The sequence below is a fragment of the Biomphalaria glabrata genome, chromosome 11 (genome assembly GCF_947242115.1).
Source record: "Biomphalaria glabrata chromosome 11, xgBioGlab47.1, whole genome shotgun sequence".
Lineage (NCBI taxonomy): Eukaryota > Metazoa > Mollusca > Gastropoda > Planorbidae > Biomphalaria > Biomphalaria glabrata.
Window position 1 is genome coordinate 38,320,068 of NC_074721.1, and position 23,730 is coordinate 38,343,797.

At 38.0% G+C, this 23,730-nt stretch overlaps 1 protein-coding gene across 1 annotated transcript in view; it reads left to right on the forward strand.

Annotated features, from left to right (window-relative positions):
- The first annotated feature begins 4,226 nt into the window (after nucleotides 1-4,226).
- Nucleotides 4,227-23,730, forward strand: part of LOC106052549 (metal cation symporter ZIP14-like) — a 30,199-nt gene continuing 10,695 nt past the window's right edge. The window contains exons 1-5 of the mRNA XM_056045613.1: nucleotides 4,227-4,639; nucleotides 17,969-18,205; nucleotides 21,153-21,227; nucleotides 21,773-21,866; nucleotides 23,477-23,578. Coding sequence (XP_055901588.1) covers nucleotides 4,418-4,639; nucleotides 17,969-18,205; nucleotides 21,153-21,227; nucleotides 21,773-21,866; nucleotides 23,477-23,578 — 730 coding nt within the window. The 5' untranslated portion in view covers nucleotides 4,227-4,417. The remainder of the gene's footprint in view (nucleotides 4,640-17,968; nucleotides 18,206-21,152; nucleotides 21,228-21,772; nucleotides 21,867-23,476; nucleotides 23,579-23,730) is intronic.

Genomic DNA, 23,730 nt, shown 5'->3' on the forward strand with positions numbered 1-23,730 from the left:
CATCTAATCATGCATGTTAACCAATGACTTCAATTCTGCCAAGTCACTGGTCTTTCTGGCTGGCTCAGGCAACCCATTCCATGCTCTAATAGCACTAGGGAAGAAGGAGCATTTGTACAAATTTGTCATAGCTTATGAAACGAGGAATGTGCCTTTATCTTTGTGTCTTTCTGAGTATTTTATTCGATTTTGTTTTTGTATTTGAAGATTATGGTTCAGTGTTTTATGTATAATTGCTACTTTACTTTTGAGTCTTCTACCCCGAAGGCTTTCTAAATTTTGTTATTTTCTTTCTGGTTTATAGTTTGAATGTCAACATGTTTAGCTTCTAAAAGTTAATGGACTCTGACATTCAATGGATACCAGCTCACATACAACTAGCAGGAAATGAGAAGGCTGACACACTCGCCAAGAGTGGGAGAACAAACTCACAAGTAAACTCTGCACTCTATCCAGAAGAAATGAAGAAATTAATTGTAGATAAAATAAATGAGAAATGGACGAGCTCTCATCCAAATCACAAGAAAGATGACGCTTACTATAAGCTATCCCGACAAGACCAACGTATAATCTTTCGACTCAGGACCGGACACAACAGAATGCGACAACACATGTTCCGGAAGCTCAAAATTGGAACCAGTGAAATCTGCCCATGTGGAGTATCACCAGAAACTGCCGACCACGTCCTCCAAAACTGCTCTCTCTACCAAGAGGCCCGTATAAGACATTGTCCCCAAATCACCCCAATAGAAAGAAAACTATATGGAGAGCTCCCTGATTTGGAAACCACTGCGCAGTTCATCTCATGTATTGGTCTAGTCATATGAACACTCCAACATAACAATGAGAACGATGAAGATGAAGAAGAAAAATGGACTCTGACTCTATCTCCTGCTTTACATTTGAAGTTACTTTTCTATTATTTCTATATAAATAACTAAATATATAAATAAATAAGTCTAGCTGTGGCAATCGCCCTGTTTCTTTTTTCCTCTATTTTCCAGTCAATTTCCTGAATTTCTGATCTGTTTTTACAAAGCTGACACGAATTCATAACGTCTGTCTGTCTGTCTGTCTGTCACAAATGTTGTACACTTTATTTCTCCCACTTTCCAGTCTCGGATCAAGTCGAAACTTTGCACAACTAATCATTTTCCTTAACAACACATGGATCAATAAACAAAAGTGGTAATTAATTAACTTTATTTGCTTTTGAAATAAAGAAATGGATCTTACAATAAAAGGGTGTCTTTTATTGTCCCCTCCCCCCAGGGGGACGCTTTCCTGCACATAGCTCCCTGAACAGGAGCTGTTTGGGAAGGCGATTGTCTATCATGCGGACTACGTGTCCCGCCCATCGATATTGGGACTTTTTTTACTATGGCATAGATACCGTTCTTGTTACATATAGGCCTAAAATCAATCATATCTAATTGCAAGGTACCTTCTCATATAAGATACCGCCACGAACGAGCTAGTTATAAGATCGTTGCTTCCCATAAATATATTTAACAAAAAAAACAACCTTTTTTTTAAAAAATATATTTTCACAGGCTAGCAGATATTGATTTTTTTCGATTAGTTAACAAATTATTTTACACCAAGAATGACCCCAAAGAGTCCCAAGATCTATCTGATAATTTCCATTTATTAAGCTGGATAATAATACTGGATGGCTGTCTGGTCGTGCGGTTTGCGCGCTGGTCTGTCGTGTGGATTTATCTATGGTCCCGGGTTCAAATCCTGCCCGCTCCCATCCCCCGTCGTCCTGCGGGAGGTTTGGACTAGGAGGTAATTATCTTTAACTCTGAAGGAACATCCGAAACATGTAAAACATTTTATAAACAAACATTTTACAAACAAACAAGGCTTGTCTTTGGGTCCGAAGATTAATGAGGAATGCAGTGCTTGCTACAATGCTACGCAGGCCCAGCTGTGACCTACATATTTTGCTGGATCTATCATCTTATATGCTGACAATGACTCTTTTGTCTCGTTTGTCTAGACAGTGGTCGTCTGTTGTGTTTTAGTTCAAGGTTTATTGTAACATAAACTGGTTCCCTTTTCACCTTTTACAATTGTGTTTAGCAATTGAAAAGACCATTAAAAAAAAAATTACTGTGTGAAATGTCTTCCGCGACACAAAGAAGTCATAGATCTACATGCGCACACACTCACACAACAAGATGGTGAAAACTGGTAGACAGCAAAAGATTTCTCGACACACCAGTGAAATTTACAACCTTACGCGAGTTACTGACAGGAGAATGTGCTTTTAATTAATGAATTTTATATTTGAAATGTCCGCTATAAAAAGAGCATGTAGGAGGGCCGCCGTAAGCCTAGGAAGAAAGGCATTTAAACGTTTCTTTTTTTTTTTTTTTTATTACGAACTTTGCTTAAAAAAAAAGAAGATAATTACGCCTTATCTTATCTTATAAAATACAAACGTTACTTCAAAAAAGAAGATTACGTCCTATGCGTCATGCATGTTAACCAATGACTTAAATTCTCCCAAGTCGGTGGTTTTCCTGGCTAGCTCAGTCAACCCATTCCATGCTCTAATAGCACTAGGCAAGAAGGAGTATTTGTACAAATTTGTCCTAGCATATGGGACGAGGAATCTTTGTCTTTCTGAGTTATTTTATTAGGTTTTGTTTTTGTATTTAAAGATTATGGTTTAGTGTTTTATGTATAATTGCTTCTTTACTTTTAAGTCTTCTAACCTAAAGGCTTTCTAAATTTAGTGATTTTACTAAAAGTGTTACTCTAGTCAAATGTGAATATTTGTTTGTTATGAATCGCACTGCTCTATTTTGTGTCTGTTCCAGTTTCTTAATGTTTTCTTGAGTTGAGGGGTCTCAAATAGGGGATGCACATTCTATTATTGGCCGTATGTGTATCCCTGTGTCAATCTATTCGTGCAGGTTAATTGGATACTTTAACACGGCTAAGTTGGTGGTTTCCAAGGCTGACTCAGGCATTCCAACCCATGCTCTAGAACAGTGTTTCCCAAAGTGGGTACGCGAAGTCTTTGGAGGGGGTATGTGTTCCACCTCATTAACTATGCTATGTTAAGAAATTAAAGTGTTGGGGGCAAGGGGTACTCAGCATTACAAAAAATTAGAAAAGGGGTACACATAGGTCAAAAGTTTGGGAAACACTGTTCTAGACTCTAGAAGAAGCATTTGTACGAACTAGTCCTGGCATAAAAATAAGAAATTGTGTCTTTATCTTTGTATTTTTCTGGGTAATTTGTTAAGTTGTGTATTGAATTTGTATGTTACGGTTCATAGTTTTATGTATGATTTCTAATTTAGGCCTACTTTTGAGTCTGTTTTCCTGAAGTGTCTCTAAATTTAGTGATTTTACTAAAGGTACTGCTCTAGTCTGTTCTAGTTTCAACACTACACTCAGGCGATAACCAAACCAAAAAAAAAATTGCTGGCTAGTCAGTTTCAAACACTCCGTTAGTTAGCTTAATGTGCTGTTATCCTGTGTCCAGTCTTCACAATAGCTAGGTCGTTCTGCACGGTTGACCGATTCCACAAAGTGTACAGTCCGTGTTTGCAGGGAAATAAAACGCCCACATTTCCAATGCTGAATAAAACAGATGTCTGTTTTGGTATGGAAATGCAAAACAAAACAGCGACTTTAGATTCAGCAAGTGCAAGTTTTGGAGGCCTACATGCACTTATATTTTTAGCTTACAAATTAAGCCTATTAGTGTTCCATTAACACTGTGATAGCGTAGCTTAGACCAGTTGCCCTTCTTCAACGCGATGTGTCGCCAGATCTCCAGTCGCGCGACGCAAAGGCATTAAAGCCACAAGTAACATTGGCCAGCCCGCCCCCATACAGTCCTACCTGTGACTTCACGATAAGGTATTTTTATCCCAGATATCAACAATCCGCTTAAACGCATTTTTGTTTAATCGGTTTAAAGCTCACAGAATCTCACATCATGTTAATTTTTTTTTACTTTTTAATTTATGCCTACAATAAATACTATTAAATCTAGATGTAGCTAAAATTGCTAAGTTATAAATAATATAGTAAAAAAATTAATTTTAAACTTCTTTGAAAACTTTTAAATTACAGATTCGGTCTACCGGTAGAGGATCATGTCCATTAGACGCGTTGAGATTATGCGTGTAGCTTTCCTATCCGGGCACCGTGTCGCGTGAAGTTGTCGCGAAGTCACGTTATTTTTTTTTTTCTCTTACTTCCGCCGCCATCTTGAGCCAGTCACCTTGCACACGTTTCTGAAAGGCAGTCCGGCTGCACACGACACTTTAACATTTCCATCAATCAACGATTAGTCCGTCAATTTACGCGTTATTGAAAAAAAAAAGTTTTTGTAACAATTGTTTTGAAAATAGACACACGAAAAACAAATTCTGTAAATTAAAAAAAAATGTTTGACATGAAATTTTTTATCATTTTTGTGGCTGTCGTAACTTTAAAATTAGGTCAGCCTACTAACAGCCAACGCCTTGACGTTTATAGTAGATTACTTCATGCAGGCAATAGCTTTTTAACTGTAGAAAATGTTGATCACTTTGCGGACACTTTGTTTGGTCGCCTTACTTGTGAAGTCCGAAATCTGACCAGTGATGAAGGATGCAACAGAAAAATAGTAAGTTCTTTTTAAATTTTCTCTCTTTTTAAAAAAAAAATTAAAGGTATACATTTTAACCTATTTGCACTCGTAGGCTCGTGCGAATAATACTAGATCTATATCTAGATCTATAACAGACGCTTCGGACCACCTAAGCCCATCAACCTACCTCCTACAAGCATCCACATTATTATTATATTATAATAGCATAGAAAAGTAGATAAATACTTATTTTACTGCCGTTATAAATAGACCTAGAACTAATCATAGAACTAATAGAGATTTTTAAATATTATAATCAGCTATCCATAGACATGCGCAATACAGATCTTTGATAGACTTTTTTTTTTACAAGGCCATGGTACACTACTGCATGTCTTAATAGCTAAAAACGTGTGTGTGTGTTTGGTGGGGGAGTTATGAAGTTTGCCTTATTTGATTAAGACACTGGAAGCCCAAGATAAGCTTAAGTCTGTGCCAATACTAGTCTAATATTAAATTATTATTATAAAAAAAGTAAACTATCTATTAAAAGTAGTAATGTACCCATTTCAGACCTTGCGATCCATATAGGTCAGATGATATACATGTCATCTATTTCTGACACGAGGGTGTCATGTGGCCAGCACAATGAGAGACCGCTTTACTTTACCCCATTAATGTCAAGTACCCATTAGAGTTGAATGGACTTAGGGGCGTCCTAAATATCACGATTTTCTTTTCCCAGTCTTACCTGAGATTCGAACCTAAGACCCCCTCGTTTCGGAAGCTAAGCGCTTTATCCCAGAGCCGCAACGACCCTTACTGTAGTAATGATATCCAATACTATTTATCCACTACTAGATGTGTGATTATCCAGACCTCTTTATCTGCTGTTACATCTCTTATGTGTAATGTCTATTTTTTTCCCATCCGGGAGCAATAAAAACTTTCCGACTTTCCTTTCACGGATCACTAGATACGGAACAAATAGAATTAACTCTTTCTCTCCTAATTGACGATACCATCGTTGATTTGACCTCACTAAATAAAATTAATGTTTAACTTTATAAACTTTACTTTATGTTATATGAAAAGAGCATGCATTCCCCTTTAATTCTAGACCAAATAAAACATTTTCTGAAGCTTAATTATAACAGGGGGGTGGTGGAATAGTAATGAGCAAAATGAAGAATTCCTTCGAAACATGAAAAAGTAATTACGGAAAGAAAGAGTTAATCTTCTGTAGCTTCCTGTGGGCAGAAGTTTTGAGGGGTCAGATATTGCCCGCAGGTGATAGTTTTGGAATCACTTGAATATACTCATTTAGGTATATAATCATCATCATTAATCTCCATTTAAGTGAGGGCTTGAGAGTTTCAGATTTCCTCTCACAACAGCCCTGGACAGAAATCCAGCTGTTTTACGTAGTGCATATATGTCACAAAACAGGTCGTGAAGTTTTGGTTTCCCAGACCTGTAGGGGGCAGTCAAAATAACTATGAAAAACGGTTAACTCTTTTCCCCAAAGTGGGGTCAAATGTTAGTCGAAGTTTGGCAGTGGGGTCAAATGTGAGTCGAAGTTTGGCAGTGGGGTCAAATGTGAGTCGAAGTTTGGCAGTGGGGTCAAATGTGAGTCGAAGTTTGGCAGTGGGGTCAAATGTGAGTCGAAGTTTGACAGTGGGGTCAAATGTGAGTCGAAGTTTGGCAGTGGGGTCAAATGTGAGTCGAAGTTTGGAAGTGGGGTCAAATGTGAGTCGAAGTTTGACAGTGGGGTCAAATGTGAGTCGAAGTTTGGCAGTGGGGTCAAATGTGAGTCGAAGTTTGGCAGTGGGGTCAAATGTGAGTCGAAGTTTGACAGTGGGGTCAAATGTGAGTCGAAGTTTGACAGTGGGGTCAAATGTGAGTCGAAGTTTGGCAGTGGGGTCAAATGTGAGTCGAAGTTTAGCAGTGGGGTCAAATGTGAGTCGAAGTTTGGCAGTGGGGTCAAATGTGAGTCGAAGTTTGGCAGTGGGGTCAAATGTGAGTCGAAGTTTGACAGTGGGGTCAAATGTGAGTCGAAGTTTGGCAGTGGGATCAAATGTGAGTCGAAGTTTGGCAGTGGGGTCAAATGTGAGTCGAAGTTTGACAGTGGGGTCAAATGTGAGTCGAAGTTTGGCAGTGGGGTCAAATGTGAGTCGAAGTTTGGCAGTGGGGTCAAATGTGAGTCGAAGTTTGGCAGTGGGGTCAAATGTGAGTCGAAGTTTGGCAGTGGGGTCAAATGTGAGTCGAAGTTTGGCAGTGGGGTCAAATGTGAGTCGAAGTTTGACAGTGGGGTCAAATGTGAGTCGAAGTTTGGCAGTGGGGTCAAATGTGAGTCGAAGTTTGGAAGTGGGGTCAAATGTAAGTCGAAGTTTGACAGTGGGGTCAAATGTGAGTCGAAGTTTGGCAGTGGGGTCAAATGTGAGTCGAAGTTTGGCAGTGGGGTCAAATGTGAGTCGAAGTTTGACAGTGGGGTCAAATGTGAGTCGAAGTTTAGCAGTGGGGTCAAATGTGAGTCGAAGTTTGGCAGTGGGGTCAAATGTGAGTCGAAGTTTGGCAGTGGGGTCAAATGTGAGTCGAAGTTTGGCAGTGGGGTCAAATGTGAGTCGAAGTTTGGCAGTGGGGTCAAATGTGAGTCGAAGTTTGGCAGTGGGGTCAAATGTGAGTCGAAGTTTGACAGTGGGGTCAAATGTGAGTCGAAGTTTGGCAGTGGGGTCAAATGTGAGTCGAAGTTTGGCAGTGGGGTCAAATGTGAGTCGAAGTTTGGCAGTGGGATTAAATGTGAGTCGAAGTTTGGCAGTGGGGTCAAATGTGAGTCGAAGTTTGGCAGTGGGATCAAATGTGAGTCGAAGTTTGGCAGTGGGGTCAAATGTGAGTCGAAGTTTGGCAGTGGGGTCAAATGTGAGTCGAAGTTTGACAGTGGGGTCAAATGTGAGTCGAAGTTTGGCAGTGGGGTCAAATGTGAGTCGAAGTTTGGCAGTGGGGTCAAATGTGAGTCGAAGTTTGGCAGTGGGATTAAATGTGAGTCGAAGTTTGGCAGTGGGGTCAAATGTGAGTCGAAGTTTGGCAGTGGGGTCAAATGTGAGTCGAAGTTTGGCAGTGGGGTCAAATGTGAGTCGAAGTTTGGCAGTGGGGTCAAATGTGAGTCGAAGTTATGCAGAAACACTGCCTTAAATAATTACAAACGCTATTTCTCCCACAAAAAAAACAACAAAAAAACAAAACAATTAGTCAATTCATTATTGGTAATAAATTACTTTGCTTGATATCGAAAATGGGATATAGCTTCTACATTATTGAGTGATATAATTGTAAGTGCGGAGTTTTTCTTCGTAAATAAGCTTTGTTGTTTTTTTTTAAAGGGATTTTTCTATATTTTGCTCGGCTGTATGGGTCTACTGCTTCACGGAACTTCGACTTACGCTTTGATATTTTATGACTAGATTTAAGTGTAAAATTATCTACGGGCCTATCTAATAACAACGCGTTACCATTGTCACTATGAGAAGCAATATTTAGATTTTAGGTATTTGTTGTCTTGTTCTGATACATCCGTGTTTCCCAAACTGTGTTCCGCGGAACCTTGGTGTTCCAGGAGGCCTGAATAGGTGTTTCGCGAACTATTGGAATAACTAGCTAGTAGGTCATCACGTGAATTAAACTCTCTAAAAAATAAAAAATAAACAAAGTGTTCCGCTAAATACTTAGAAAGTGCGAAGTGTTCCGATACGGAAAAAGTTTGGGAAACACTGAGATATATGATCCGGGCGAAATGTTGTTCACGGAATTAAGTTACAAATAAAGCAGGCTGATCTCCCTTGTCTAAGGTGAAAAAAAAAGTTCCTCTTTCAGACCTTGCGATCTATGGGGCAGATGATGTAAAGGTTATCTGTTTCTGTGGCCTACGGTTAACGAGGGCGTCATGTGGCAAGCACAACGATCAACCTCCTTTACTTTCACCCAACTAATGTCAGGTATCCATTAGAGCTGGGTGGACTCAGAGGCACCCAAAGATCCCGAAATTAAAAATCCGAGTCTTCACCAGGATTTAAACCCGGGACATCCTTGTCTATAATTACCCTTTAATTTACTTTTTTTTTAGAGAGAAAGTTCATACGACCAGTTTCTATGTTTTAATGTTTCTTCGGGATTTTTAATTAGACTGTAGACACCATTCCTAAACCTTTAATTCATTACTTAACAGCAACGAGCAGATGTAACAGTCTGCAAGTGTAGCAGGATCAGAGAATAATGTATAGCGTTGGTTCTTTAAAGAAAAAGTGTATTTAAAAATACTTATTGTCAGCGATAAAGAAAAATGGCATATTTGTAATCTGAATTTCTTAATAAAAACTTTTACATGTTTATGGAAATCCAATTTCATGTTTACTGTTAAACCTACCGTTTGTTCAGTGTACTGTGTTGACTGTATGTTGAGGTAACTGTTGTCGATATTATTGCAACTCTAAGGTAACTCAATAAGATGATCGCAAATCTGTATCAAAAAAATGAGTTGAATCTGTCAGATATAGATTTTTTTAAAGTTCCCATATCAGATCTTACGATCGCTAGGTCAAATGACGTAAAGGTCATATGTTTCTGTGGTCCACGGTTAACGAGACTGTCATGTGGCCAGCACAAAGACCAACCTCCTTTACTTTTCCCTCACTAAAGTCAGGTACCCATTAAATCTGGGTGGACTCAGAGGCGCCCTAAAGATCACGAATTAAAAAATCCCAGTTTTCAGCAGGATTAAAACCCGGGACCCATCGGTTTGAAAGTAAGCGCTTTACCGCTCAGCCACTGCGTCAACCAGATTTAGATTAAACACATTTTAATCCATCAAAGACAAAGGACTCCTCTACTGTTGTCGCTGTCACTAAGAAAAATGCTTCTTATTTATGCAATAAATCTGTTGGGCCGTAGGGGCACCACACGAGATCTGTTGACCGTCCTTCTCCATTCCTCTCTATCTTTGGCCTTGACAGAATCTTCCACAATGGCAGGCTCGTCCATTCCTTTATGCTGTCTTCATATCGCTTTCTCTCTGTGCCTTTTTTTTTCTGTTTTTTTATATCAACTCACTCTGTCCGTCTGTCTGGCAAAAAGTATGTACACGTTATTTCTCCCACACCCAATCTCGGATCAAGCTGAAACTTCGCACAATTATTCCAGTTGTGGGAGGGACATTAAACATACACTTAAGGCTCGCCATGATTTAAGGAACATTTATGCCAGTGACAGATCTTTGTGGAGACAGCTTGCCGCCCAATGCGCCGAACGGCGCGGGAGGATCTCAGTCTAAGTTAAGTAATATAAAGGGAAGAACTCCGCACTTACAACTATATCACTCAAGAATGTATAAGCTATTTCCCGTTTATGATATCAATTAAAATAATTAATTACCAATGATAAATCTAATATTTGGTTAATTTTTTTAACGTATTCATACTTTTGTACGTATAGTAAATGTTTAAAGTTTCAACTTGATCTGGGAAAAATATGCGTGGGAGAAATATCAGCTACTATTTGTAAGGGGACATAGCCTGAGCTATTTAACTATATCTATGAATACTGTAAGATAAGTTTCCCTTGTTGGTATCAAACAAAATAATTAAAAATCAGTAATTAATTGAATAATTGTTGTTGTTTTTTTTTATTTTTTGCTTGACAACGCCCCCTTTATCAATCTCATGTCTCTGCTCCTGTTAAAAACAATAAATGATATGATACTGTGCATACGCATGAAGGTATTACATTTGAATGAACCCTCTGTTAAGAATTGAAACTATAACACTTCTCTGTCCGCCTCATTCAAATTAATGTTTGACTATCAATCTGTCAAACTAGAGATCCTGTCCAGCCTGCATTGTCTAATATGTAACCGCTAAACCCAACCCTATAGCCTTAGCCTTAGTGTCACCTGTTGACAACAGGAACCAGAAAAAAAGGTAGAAGTTCCCCCCCCCCTCTCCCAACCATGTTCTCAAACTGACAATCTATGAACGTAAATAAGATTCACAGAAATATCGAACGAAAAATTCAATTTCTTAAAACTAAAAGGGGGTGGGGTGGGGAATCATTGGGCCCCCCCCCCTGGGGAGGGTAAATTAACTGCCAAAATCCAGCAAAGTTTTGAAAAAAAAATTTAGACTTATATGTTTTCACCGCTCTGTAAGGTCAGGGTTCAGTTCTCCCTTCCCGTGACACAAACACCTCATGCCCGGGACGCTGATACTGTTTGAGAATCACTGAACGTATTTTTTTGAATGTACGTATGTAACGATGTTACGTTCTTGCCCCACAGTAACATCCTGAATGATGTTTTTTTGACCTGCTGCGGTGTGGACATGACTTCACAAAGAAGGGATTGACTTTTTCTTTTCATTGGCTTTCTGTTGAAGACAAGGGGAATGTACTGCGATTTTACTTGTCCCTCTTGATGTCTGTATAGCTCTTTGCGTTAAATGTCAACAGGGCGACGGTGATTAGTGGCCTAGGCTGTGAGTCTATGGGCTTTTTACAAAGATGATATCAACTTCTGTCTTGTTCTTATTTTAAACACATTATTTCTCCTGCACACTTCTCTGATCAAGTTGAAACTTAACACAATTATTTATTTCACTTGACACGAATCAATAAAAAAGAATTAACCGATTATCAATTAATTACTGGTATATAATTTATTTTGTTTGATACCAAAAAAGAGATTAAGCCTTCAGTATTAAGAGATATGGCTAAATATGTGATGTGTTACTCTCCCTCTCCTTAATAAATGTGTACGCTATTTCTCGTACGCCCATTCTCGGATCAAGTTTAAACTTTGCACCTAACGTAGTTGATTAATTCTTGTGTTTGATATTGAAAAAGGTAAATAAATTATACATTATTGAGATATATAGTTGTAAATATGAAGTTCTTCTCTAATAAGTTTTTTTGTTTTTTTTTTTGTTGTTTTTTTTCTTGTTAGTACGACTGTTTCGGTATTGTTATGCTAAATGGCCCAAGATGATGTCTATGAGTTTCACACCCTTAAATGCACTTCTTTCTGTACATTTTTATGTTCGAAAATGCTACATGGAAGTGCGAACGATACTTCCAGGGGTGTTAAGAAGGTGCGTGCGCGTGTCGAGTATCTGATCTATGTCTACCTTTGAGAAAGAGTAATGAAAGATAGCATGGGTTTTGATGTACGGAACTGTTGTAGCAGTATGTCTGAGGTGGACAGTTGTAGTCAAACTGAATTTAATTTTTTTTTTTTTTTTGCAATTTTTATAGTATCTTATCTTATCTTGTATCTCTAAACAGTCCATATAAACTGTTATAGGCGAATTAATCTTTAAATACCGAATTCTAATAACACTTGTACAGACTCGTTTTAAAACAAAAACGAATACAACTTTTAGTGACCATTTTTTACAGTTTTTTAGTTTGATGGAAATATATTATTGAGGTTGTTGTTTGTAGTTTACCCTCTAACTTCAGCTATCCTTTAGTCTGTTGGACCGTTGGGGCCCCATTCCTCTCTTTCTTTTGCCTTGCATAGAACATTTTTCAATGTCAGCCTGCCCATTCTTATATGTTGTCTTCCCATCGCTTTCTCTGTCTACCTCTTCTTCATTTTCCTGTTACTGTTCCCTGAAGGAAGGCCCCGAAGATCTTGTAATGTGGCCATAGATTTTTAGTTTACGTTTATTTAAGATTGTTAGCAGGTCGTCATGGGGTCCAATCGCTGTAGTAACCCTGTCTCTAATCTCATCGTTTTGTGATGCGGTCTTTAAATGTGATACCTAGGATCCTTCTGTAGCATCTCAATTCCATTGCTAGGATCCCCATCTCTAGCTTTGCAGTCAGTGTCCAAGGCTCTCCAGCATATAAGAATGTGGCCATGACCTGATTAGAGATGTATTAGAAGAAAAGTTGGTTCCGCTTTCATACATTGCGATCTATTGGGCAGACGATGTAAAGGTCATCTGTTGTTGTGTTGTTGTTTTTTGGCCCACGGTTAACGAGGGTGTTATGTGGCCAGCATAACGACCAATGCATTTACTTTCCCCCAACTATTGTAAGGTACCCATAAGAGCTGGGTGGACTCAGAGAAGCCTTAAAGATCCCGAAAGTAAAAATCCTATTTAAGGCTAGGATTTAAACCCGGGAACCTCCAGTTCTAAAGCCAAGCGCTTTACCACTGCGCCTCGTTCTGATAATTATATAATCGATCAAATTGTTTATGAAATCGATAAAAGGTTTATTGCTGAAGTCACAGAAAAGAGGGAGGGCCCTTACAAGTAATCGTGTCGCTAACGTCTTACGCGTGCTTCTCTAGTATCGATACTGTCACCCAAGTCTGGATGTCATAAGGTCTCAATAACACTTACGGATTCAATGCAATGTTAAGTTCAGACAGTTGAGACATGTTGAAAGTGGAGTGTCTACTCAGAATGAATAGGTACATTCTCGATTTCTGAGATTTCTCGTAAATCTGGTGACAGTGGTTGAGACATGTTGAAAGTGTTGTCAACTCGAAAGAATAAGGTGCACGCTTTACACGCTGAGTGATTCTCTTCTGTAAACGTAGATCTAGTTTCACTTATCTTATCTTATAAAATACAGACGTTACTTCAAAAAAGATGATGATGAAGTCCTACGCGTCATGCATTTAGTCATGCATATTAATCAATTACCTAAGTTCTACTAAGTGAATGGTTTTCCTGGCTAGCCCAGGCAACCCATTCCATGCTCTAGTAACACTAGGGAAGAAGGAGCAATTGTACACATTTATATATATATATATATTGTACAAATATATGTATATGTATGGTCGGAACGATGTCGCCCACACAGCAGTTCCCCCCTCTCCACTGATGTGAGCATAAATCATCTCGCTTGTTATCTTATATAGAGTTCGAGATGAACCATAGTCGCTTTATAACTTAAGGAGGCCAACAACATCAATATATATGTATAAAGAGTTTGTTATAATGTATAATAAAGCATAATAAATGCAATTAACATTACAACTACTCTCTATATGCCATGAATATCAGAGATGATGTTTAGGCTATGTGTGTATTCTAAACTGCCAATTCTCGGTTTCGAGTTCTCCGCATGTTTTGATAGACCCTGATTTTTTTTTTTCGGAAAATGTGAACTGTAATTTAAAAAAATAAAAAAAGTTATTATGTTGTATTTAAAAAATAGTATAACACCGAATGAAGATTGTTGCATTAAATGTTATATCAGTAGTCAGAATTTTTTGATGGGGTAATGCCTAACACAATTTGTTCCCACTCCTAAAGTGCATGCAATGGACTGAAATAAAGACCAGAGACTTTCGTTCAGTGGAGATGTTCCCAGTAAGTCAACGATAGGCCTACATGTTGTTGCTTATTACGTTACAACTGGTTCGTGGTGTTTTGACATGTGGTTGTCATTTGATACCTCGTCGTGTTTTTGACATGTGGTTGTCATTTGACATACTCTCGTGTTTGGACACGTGGTTGTCATTTGACACATGATTGTTATTTGCAATCAAAACTCATTAGATTTAAAACACATATTCAATTTTGTGTTGTTGTTGTTTTTTTTTGTTTTGTTATTTATTTTGTTATTTAGAAATAAATTTGAAGAATTTTTTTTAATGTCAAAAGTTTCTACCTCCCCTTTTCCCCTTTGACCTTTTCCCCTTCCCCCCCCCCCCCCATTTTTGGTTGACATTTATAACTCCGTACGATCCTTTAAGTGCGCTGCGTCGTCACTGGAGGATCAACAAACAGAGATGTCAGTAGACTTGGGGTTTGACCTGGACCCTTTGAAAGAGTACACTTCAAGCCTATGACATTTACATCATTAGCGCATAAGGCCTGGGGGGTAAAAAAAAAACAGAAAAAAAAAAATTTGCTTTCGTAACCTGGTGGCCCATATAAGACAGTTTACTCAACCTTTTTTTTTTTTTCTCTGGGCATGTGGAAAGTGGAGCACGAACCAGGGACCATGGGGACAACAGTTCGAATATATATCATACCATCAACATGGGCGCCCGCAGAGTGCAACCCCCCCCCCCCCCTTGGATACTGAGAAGCCGAATTTCAGACCATTTTTACACCTTCATATCTATTAAACTCTTCAGAGTGGCAACTGTAGTGCTTGTACTGAAGTAGGCCTACAGTTGTAAAGGATAGGTTATTGTATTAGTGTTTATTAGACTAAAAGTACCACTACAATTAATAACAATAATCTTTATAATCTATAAAGAAATTTGTCTTACAGTTTGTGCCTTACTCCAAACAAAAACTACTCTAGGCTTATTATTATTATTATAGCTTTTATATAGCGCTACTTTCATGCTTATAGCATGCTCAGAGCGCTTTGGTCCAATCTCATTTGTGGAACGGTGGTGGGGAGGGGGTATCTAGGAGTTGGTTTTCCGTGCTGCCTTTAGGCGCTCAGTAAACACAACTCTGCCCGAGTCGGGTGTCGAACCTCGAACCTCCCCCTTCTAGGTAGCCAAGCGTACTTGGCCTCTCGACCACGCTTCCCACCCACGGACCAAGTACCTCTCCCTTCCTGAATTCTTAGTAACCACATTTTAGACAAGGACGCGTGGTGGCTGAGCGGTAAAGCGCTTGGTTACCGAACCGGGATTCGGGGTTCGAATCTTGGTGAAGGATGGGATTTTTAATTTTTGGATCTTCGGGCGCCTCTGGGTCCACCCAGCTCTAATGGGTACCTGACACCAGTTGGGGAAAAGTAAAGGCGGTTGGTCGTTGTGCTGGCCACATGACACCCTCGTTAACCGTAGGCCACAGAATCAGATGATGTAAAGGTCTGAAAGGGGAACTTGACTTTTTTTTTTTACATTTTAGACAATCTTTTGCACCTTCAAATCAATTAGCTTCTTGAAAGTAGCATCTTAACCACTGAAGTACAGTTGCCAGGATATGCTGTTATTGTAATAAACTAATAAGCTAATCAGGAGTTGTTTTGTCTTTCTTCCTAAAAAAAAATGCAAGAGCTAGAACTTGAAGAAGACTCTCACCACTGTAAGCCACAATAAGCGTTCATCCTTAGTTTGTCTGTCGCGACAAGAAGCAATTCATCAGTAATGTTATAGACAGTTTCGGCAGCCAAAGTCGTTCATCCTTAGTTTGTCTGTCGTGACAAGAAGAAATTCATCAGTAATGTTATAGACAGTTTCGGCAGCCAAAGTCGTTCATCCTTAGTTTGTCTGTCGCGACAAGAAGAAATTCATCAGTAATGTTATAGACAGTTTCGGCAGCCAAAGTCGTTCATCCTTAGTTTGTCTGTCGCGACAAGAAGAAATTCATCAGTAATGCTATAGACAGTTTCGGCAGCCGAAGTCATTCATCCTTAGTTTGTCTGTCGCGACAAGAAGAAATTCATCAGTAATGTTATAGACAGTTTCGGCAGCCAAAGTCCGGGACCCCCGGTTCGGAAGCCAAGTGCTCTACCTCTCAGCCACAGCGTCTCATCAAGTATTAATTAAATAGTTTAAACTAATGAAAACATGGTGCAAGGAAGATGGGAAGTGGGGCTTTATAATTACCACCACCACAATGCCAGCTAGAGCTTAGGGCCCACGGTTAACTAGGGTGTCATGTGGCCAGCACAACCGCCTTAAGTTTTCCCCAACTAATGTGAGGTGCCTATTAGGGTTAGGTTGACTTCCGAAATAAAAAAAAATTCTTCTAGTCTTCACCTGAGATGAACTCCAATTGGTAAGGAACTCTGCTGTTTGGCGTAGTGCCTCATAGCTTCCATACAAACATAGTGAACCACTGGATACGTCTTCCCGCAGCTGCGGGCACTCTTGCAAGACGTGCGCCACCGTCTCTTCTGATTCCCCGCAATGTCTTCACCAGTATCCGGGACCCTTTTATTTTGGAAACCAAGCGCTTTAGCACTTGATCGGCAATGGCCACCACTTTGTACTGACCGGCCCGAGCCCTTTTTTTTTTAAAGCCTGAATTGTTTTCATAATTAGAAACATTACATTAAGAAAATACATTAATAAATAGAGAACACGTGTATACCTCGACGCCTACACAGGGCTAGACTGCTCCCTCTTTTTATTACACATACACACACACACACACAGATAAACACACATCTTTCTACTGTAACTTCCGTCCAAAAGGAAAGTGTCTGGTAAATTTAAGGTCAAATTGATGTCAGAAAAAGGAAAAAAAAATAATTGAAAAACATTAATGTGTACTATGCTGTTTGTAAAATGAATTAAAATGTAAGTATGTAATTAATTGATGTTATATAATTGGTTTCTGAACCGAGGGTGTCTCGAACTCAAATCAAGAGTTATAAAATGTTTCAAAAAGTCAATGACTCCTCCCATCTCAGAGGAGCACCTAACTTTGTCCAGGCGATTAGTCGTTACTTTGTCCACATAATGCTCGTTAACCTTTGACCTTATTGACATGCACATTTTACATCAGCTGGCCATACTAGAGGATCCAGAATTTTTGAGTGGGGGGTGTGTGTTTGTTTTTTTTCAAAATCCTACCATGGAAAACCCTAACCCTGTTTATATTCGAAGAACAAAAAATAAGCGGGGTCTATATTGTTTTTTAAGCAGTGTTTCTCAACTTTCGCCCCCCCCCCAAAAAAAAAAATTAATTACGTTGGTACCTTCCTCTTTGACAACTAGGCCTGTTAGGGAGTCAAGCATTCTTAGAGTCACAAACGGATTTTTCTAACATCTTCAAGTCATATTTTTGTATTAATTCAAATCAAATTTAGTAGAATAAAAGTAAGATGTGAGACACAGGATGACAATAAACTGGGAGTGACAATCGAGGCACATGTAGTGTGAGTAGGCCTATATCTTTGTTTGGTGAATCCCAAGTTCCCAAATCCCATGTTAATCCAGATCTCTTGAAGCAGGCCTGTATTGGTCAGCAGAATAATAATAATTATTATCGCTTCTAAATAGCGCTACTTTCATGCTTATAGCATGCTCAGGGCGCTATGGTCCAATCTCATTTGTGGACCAGTTGGGGGGGGGGGGGATTCCTTTAGGCTCTCAGTAAGCACAACTCTGCCCGAGTAGGGTGTCTAGACCCCTTCATAGGTAGCCAAGACAAGCCAAGTTAAAGCGTACTTAACCTCTAGACCACGCTTCCCATGTCAAGCTAAATGAGGGTAAAAAGCTCTGGGGCAATGAGACCTATTTAAGGCGCCCAAAACGAGTAATTTTTTGGGGGTTACTTATTTAAATATAACATTATCATGCTTTTCTTTTATTTCTTTGTTAATGTTTGTATTGAGGGATACTATTACAACAATAACACTCAATATTTTTTTTATACTCAGTGTTACAACATCTCCGAGATACTGGGTCAGGTTTCTGGTCATGTCTCCACTACTGAGGTGTCCAGGGAGCAGCTGGCCCATCTATCTGTGCTACTGATTTACTATGTCGGACACATCGACTCAAAGTGTGGTACGAAGGTGGATGCAACCAACACTACCGTGGCCGCAGCTCACGCCTATATGACCAACATGACAGCCACGCCACACGGAATTGGAGACTTCCTTAACTCTGTCAAGGTGAGTCATAACAAGCTCTTGGTTATCACCCTTTGGTACTTTCTAATTCATCTTACCAACACAATATTTCTTGTAATTTGGCTTCCTGTTTCCTGTCTACTGAGTGACACACTTCTCAGTGTTGTTAATGACACACTTGTCATGGTTGTTGCACACTTGTCAGTGTTGTTGCACACTTGTCAGTGTTGTTGTTAGTGACACACTTGTCAGTGTTGTAGTTAGTGGCACAATTGGTAGTGTTGTTGTTAGTGACACACTTGTCAGTGCTGTTGTTAGTGACACACTTGTCAGTGTTGTTGTTAGTGACACACTTGTCAGTGTTGTAGTTAGTGGCACAATTGGTAGTGTTGTTGTTAGTGACACAATTGGCAGTGTTGTTGTTAGTGACACAATAGGCAGTGTTGTTGTTAGTGACACACTTGTCAGTGTTGTAGTTAGTGGCACAATAGGTAGTGTTGTTGTTAGTGACACACTTGTCAGTGCTGTTGTTAGTGACACACTTGTCAGTGTTGTAGTTAGTGAAACAATCGGCAGTGTTGTTGTTAGTGACACACTTGTCAGTGTTGTTGTTAGTGACACACTTGTCAGTGTTGTTGTTAGTGACACACTTGTCAGTGTTGAGGTTATTGACACACTTGTCAGTGTTGTTGTTAGTGACACACTTGTCAGTGTTGTAGTTAGTGAAACAATCAGCAGTGTTGTTGTTAGTGACACAATTGGCAGTGTTGTTGTTAGTGACACAATTGGCAGTTTTGTTGTTAGTGACACACTTGTCAGTGTTGTTGTTAGTGACACACTTGTCAGTGTTGTTGTTAGTGACACACTTGTCAGTGTTGTTGTTAGTGACACATTTGTCAGTGTTGTTGTTAGTGACACACTTGTCAGTGTTGTAGTTAGTGAAACAATCAGCAGTGTTGTTGTTAGTGACACAATTGGCAGTGTTGTTGTTAGTGACACAATTGGCAGTTTTGTTGTTAGTGACACACTTGTCAGTGTTGTTGTTAGTGACACACTTGTCAGTGTTGTTGTTAGTGACACACTTGTCAGTGTTGTTGTTAGTGACACACTTGTCAGTGTTGTTGTTAGTGACACATTTGTCAGTGTTGATGTTATTGACACACTTGTCAGTGTTGTTGTTAGTGACACACTTGTCAGTGTCATTGTTAGTGACACACTTGTCAGTGTTGTTGTTATTGACACACTTGTCAGTGTTGTTGTTAGTGATGCAATTGGCAGTTTTGTTGTTAGTGACACACTTGTCAGTGTTGTTGTTAGTGACACACTTGTCATTGTTGTTGTTAGTGACACAATTGGTAGTGTTGTTAGAGAAACAATTGGCAGTTTTGTTGTTACTGACACACTTGACAGTGTTGTGACATTTGGCAGTGTTGTTAGAGACAAACTTGACAAGTGATGTTAATGACTAGCTTTGTGATATATGAACAAATAACAACTTCTATGATTTGGCAATGTTATGGCACCCAAGTAAAAATCATCTTTACAGTCTTAAAATGTATTGGTACGAATGCGGTCAATGGTGTGTGTGTGGAGGGGGGGGGAGAAAGTGCATTTATTTGTAAGTACTAATTCTTGAGCTAAGCCTATCTCCATATGAAATTACAAATAGTAATTAGGCCTATTTAAGAGCAAGTCTGCAACATTTTCAAAAAAGTCAATCTAATGAAAGCTAGTGGGCTTGATGGAATAAAAGGGCGAATCCTAAAACAATGTGCCAAACAACTAGCTGACACTTTTCTAGAGATTTTATCCACTTCATTACTCAATCGCAAAATGCTATTATTGTTCCTGAACCAAAGGTTGTCAAACCAAAGGAAATGAATGACTTGAGCCTTGTTTCATTTACTCCTATTGTGTCTAAGTGTTTTAAAAAAAGTTTGTTAAAGTGTTTCTTTTGAATGATCTTTGTACTAAGTTAAATCCTTCACAATCTGATTACCAGATGGATAAAGGGGAATACAATGTTATACTATATACTTTAAATAGTGTCTACAAACACCTAACACTTGCATAAGATTGTTCTTATTGATTTCTCATCAGCTTTCAATAACATAGAACTTCATTTACTTATTGAAAAAATTGAAAGCATTGCAAAATAGTTCATACATATATAATACTATAGGCTAATGAATTTTTGACACTTGAGACCTCTAAAACATGCCATTGTGGTACATTTTATGCACACATAATATTCAATCAGAGTCTTTTTTACTTTTTGACAATATTTGATGATGATGTGGATCTCCTAAACCTGCTGTCAAAGAGCTCAGACCTAAATGACCATCTTAGGAAAAAATTAAAAAAACACTGAAGAATACTGCAATGATTTTTTTAATATTAATTGTGAAAAATAACAACAAAGAAATGATAATCGATTTTCCCCTGACAATCTAATCATTGAATAGAATGGATCTATCTAATGTTAATATTTCACATGTTACCTACGAGTGAATCTAGTGTGTTTGGATATTTTGTTTCTTAAGTTATAATGTATTTTTCAATGCCCAAATTTTAAGACAAATCTCCTCATGGATAATAAAGATTATTATTATTATTTGCACATGTTATTATAGTATATTGTATTATATTCTGCTATGTTCAACACCATTGTCTGACAAAAGTCAAGGGACAGACAATAATGATGAACTTAACAAAATATCATTCCAATATAATTTAATTTTGTCATAGGAGGTGCTGTGACAGTTTGCTAAATCAAGTCCCTCCATTGTTTGTTATGTAACTATGCATTAAATTACAATATATCACATTATATTATGTTATATTCCCTTATTTAATATAAGATTATAAACATACAGTAAATAAACGAAACAAAATTGTTCAGAGGGAAATGGTTTAGTCACAGTGAGGTATCTCCTAGTTAGGCAATGGCCCATGACTTTCAATTTCAAATGTAGATTGTTTATTCCAGAAACATCTTGCTGAAACGAATCACAACCATACGTCAGAAGGAAGTGAAACCAATTCTTTAGTTCTTAAAGAAAAGGTAAGAAATTTAGCTTTATATTCTTAAACGAATGAAAGAATTTTCTTTGTACAGAATTATTGTATCCTTAACTGGAGGGAGGGTTAGAGTTCTGTGCAAGGCCCCCACGAATCACACCATTGCTGAGCACAGGTGTAGACAGCTAAAACAGAATCTAAATTGATTACCGGTAGACAATGGTCTGCACTATGTGGTTCTTAGCTGAGTCTGCATAAGCCATGTGAAATACTGCCCTTCTCATTAATCTTCCCACTCAAAGACAAGTCGTGTATATATATATATATATATAGATAAAGATATATAGTGTCTATATATTATGAATTCAGGGTAGTCTCCTGCAATACAAATAATATGTTGCTTGCATATTTCAGAGATGTTCCTTTTACGCTATCTTTATTTTATTAAGACATTAATCACAATTAATTATAATATACGTTTGTATAAACATACAATTAAAATAAAAATGTTTAAAATTGTAATACAATTTTAACAGCTTCTAATTTACATATATAAATGAATGTTGTGTGTATTTGTAATTCATCTAGTGTTTAAGTGAAGACGCCATCAGCTACTACCTGATGTCAGATGACAGAGACATTGATCAGCTTGCCACTCTGCTCTCCTATATGATTTATGCAGGTAAATTTAATGCAAAGTAGCTCGACCAGAAACAAAACTATTTCTTGAATATATGTATGTGTTAATGGATACAAGTGTGATGACCATAATACCATGTGGTATTATGATTTATCCCAAGAAGCCAGCATTTAGAACTAATTGGCTTACACTACTGCAGTACTTTATGAGATGAATAGTATGTCATAAATACTTCCTGTTCAGTGTTGTAAAATTTATGCATACCTTTTTTAATTTAATAAAAACTGTATGAGCAGGGCCCTAATCTTTGAGTCTTGCAGCAGTTACAGATATTTAAGATCCTTTGGACTTTTAGACATGAGTATAATGACTGGCGGAGATTAAAAAGAAACCAGAGAGAGTTTTATTTTGCTTTGATACATTTCAAAGAGTTCTTCTTACATGAAGATTATTCTAATCTAGTCCAAGCCTGCTGCAAGATGGCATGAAATGAAAGTGGGTAGGGCTAGAACTCATATGAACATTTGTCACAACAGCCAGAAGCACATGACACCCGACCAGGAAAGCAGGCGTAAAGCATTCTTATAAAAAATATTTGAGTTCAATTTGTCATGTATATTAAAGTAACCTTTTCAGACATTTGATTATGTAAACATCAGTTTCTATGGTCGATGGTTAACAAGGATGTCAAATGACCAGCACAACAACCAACCCCCTTTATTTTCCACATCTAGTGTCATGTACTTATTAGGGTTTGATGGACTCAGGGACATCCTAATGATCCTGAAATTGAAAATCCCAGTCTTAATTTGAGACCCCTTGGCTTGAAAGCCAAGTGCCTTGCCACTCAGTCAACACATTCCATAATATGTCATGTACTGCACATCCCATAATTTGCCTTGTACAACACATCTCATAATTTTTCATCTACTACACTTCCCATAATTTGTCATGTACTACACATCCCATAATTTTTCATCTACTACACTTCCCATAATTTGTCATGTACTGCACATTCCATAATTTTTCATCTACTACACTTCCCATAATTTGTCAAGTACTGCACATCCCATAATTTGTCAAGTACTACACATCCCATAATTTGTCATGTACTGCACATCCCATAATTTGTCAAGTACTACACATCCCATAATTTGTCAAGTACTACACATCCTATAATTTGTCAAGTACTGCACATCCCATAATTTGTCATGTACTACACATCCCATAATTTGTCATGTACTATACTTCCCATAATTTTTCATGTACTACACATCCCATAATTTTTCATCTACTTCACTTCCTGTTAATATACTCATAAATACAAGTAGAAATAGATAAACGACTAGGCCGATATACAAAACACACACACAGGCTTTATTCCACCATATTAGATAATGAACAGCTACACACACTTCCTACTCCGTTAAGGGAACTAACTCTCACACAACATTACATCATAAATCAACACTTCCCATAATTTGTCATGTACTAAGTCAAAAGTAGAGGTTTTCATTTGTTATCTTCTTTATGCAATCATTTTCAAAACATAAACAAAACATACTTACACAAGGTGTTTCTAAATAAGAACAATTTCAAAATTTAAATATAAGCTTTTTTGTGAGAAGACTTAAGTGTATTGTTGTATACAGATTATGAGATAGAGGACAAGTGTCGACTACTCCCAGATAAGGATGCCTTTGCAGCTGTGCTGATCAAAGAGTTTGGGGATGGTAGCATGATCAATTTAGAAGGTCAGTTGTACAGATGGTTTTTATACATATCAATGTTGTTAGCTTAAAAAAATATGGCTATCATATACTTAAAAATTTGGAATTCAACATAAATTGGAATTAATTGAGATCAACTCTTTTCTTTTAAGTGATGAGCTAATTATTTTGTTGTT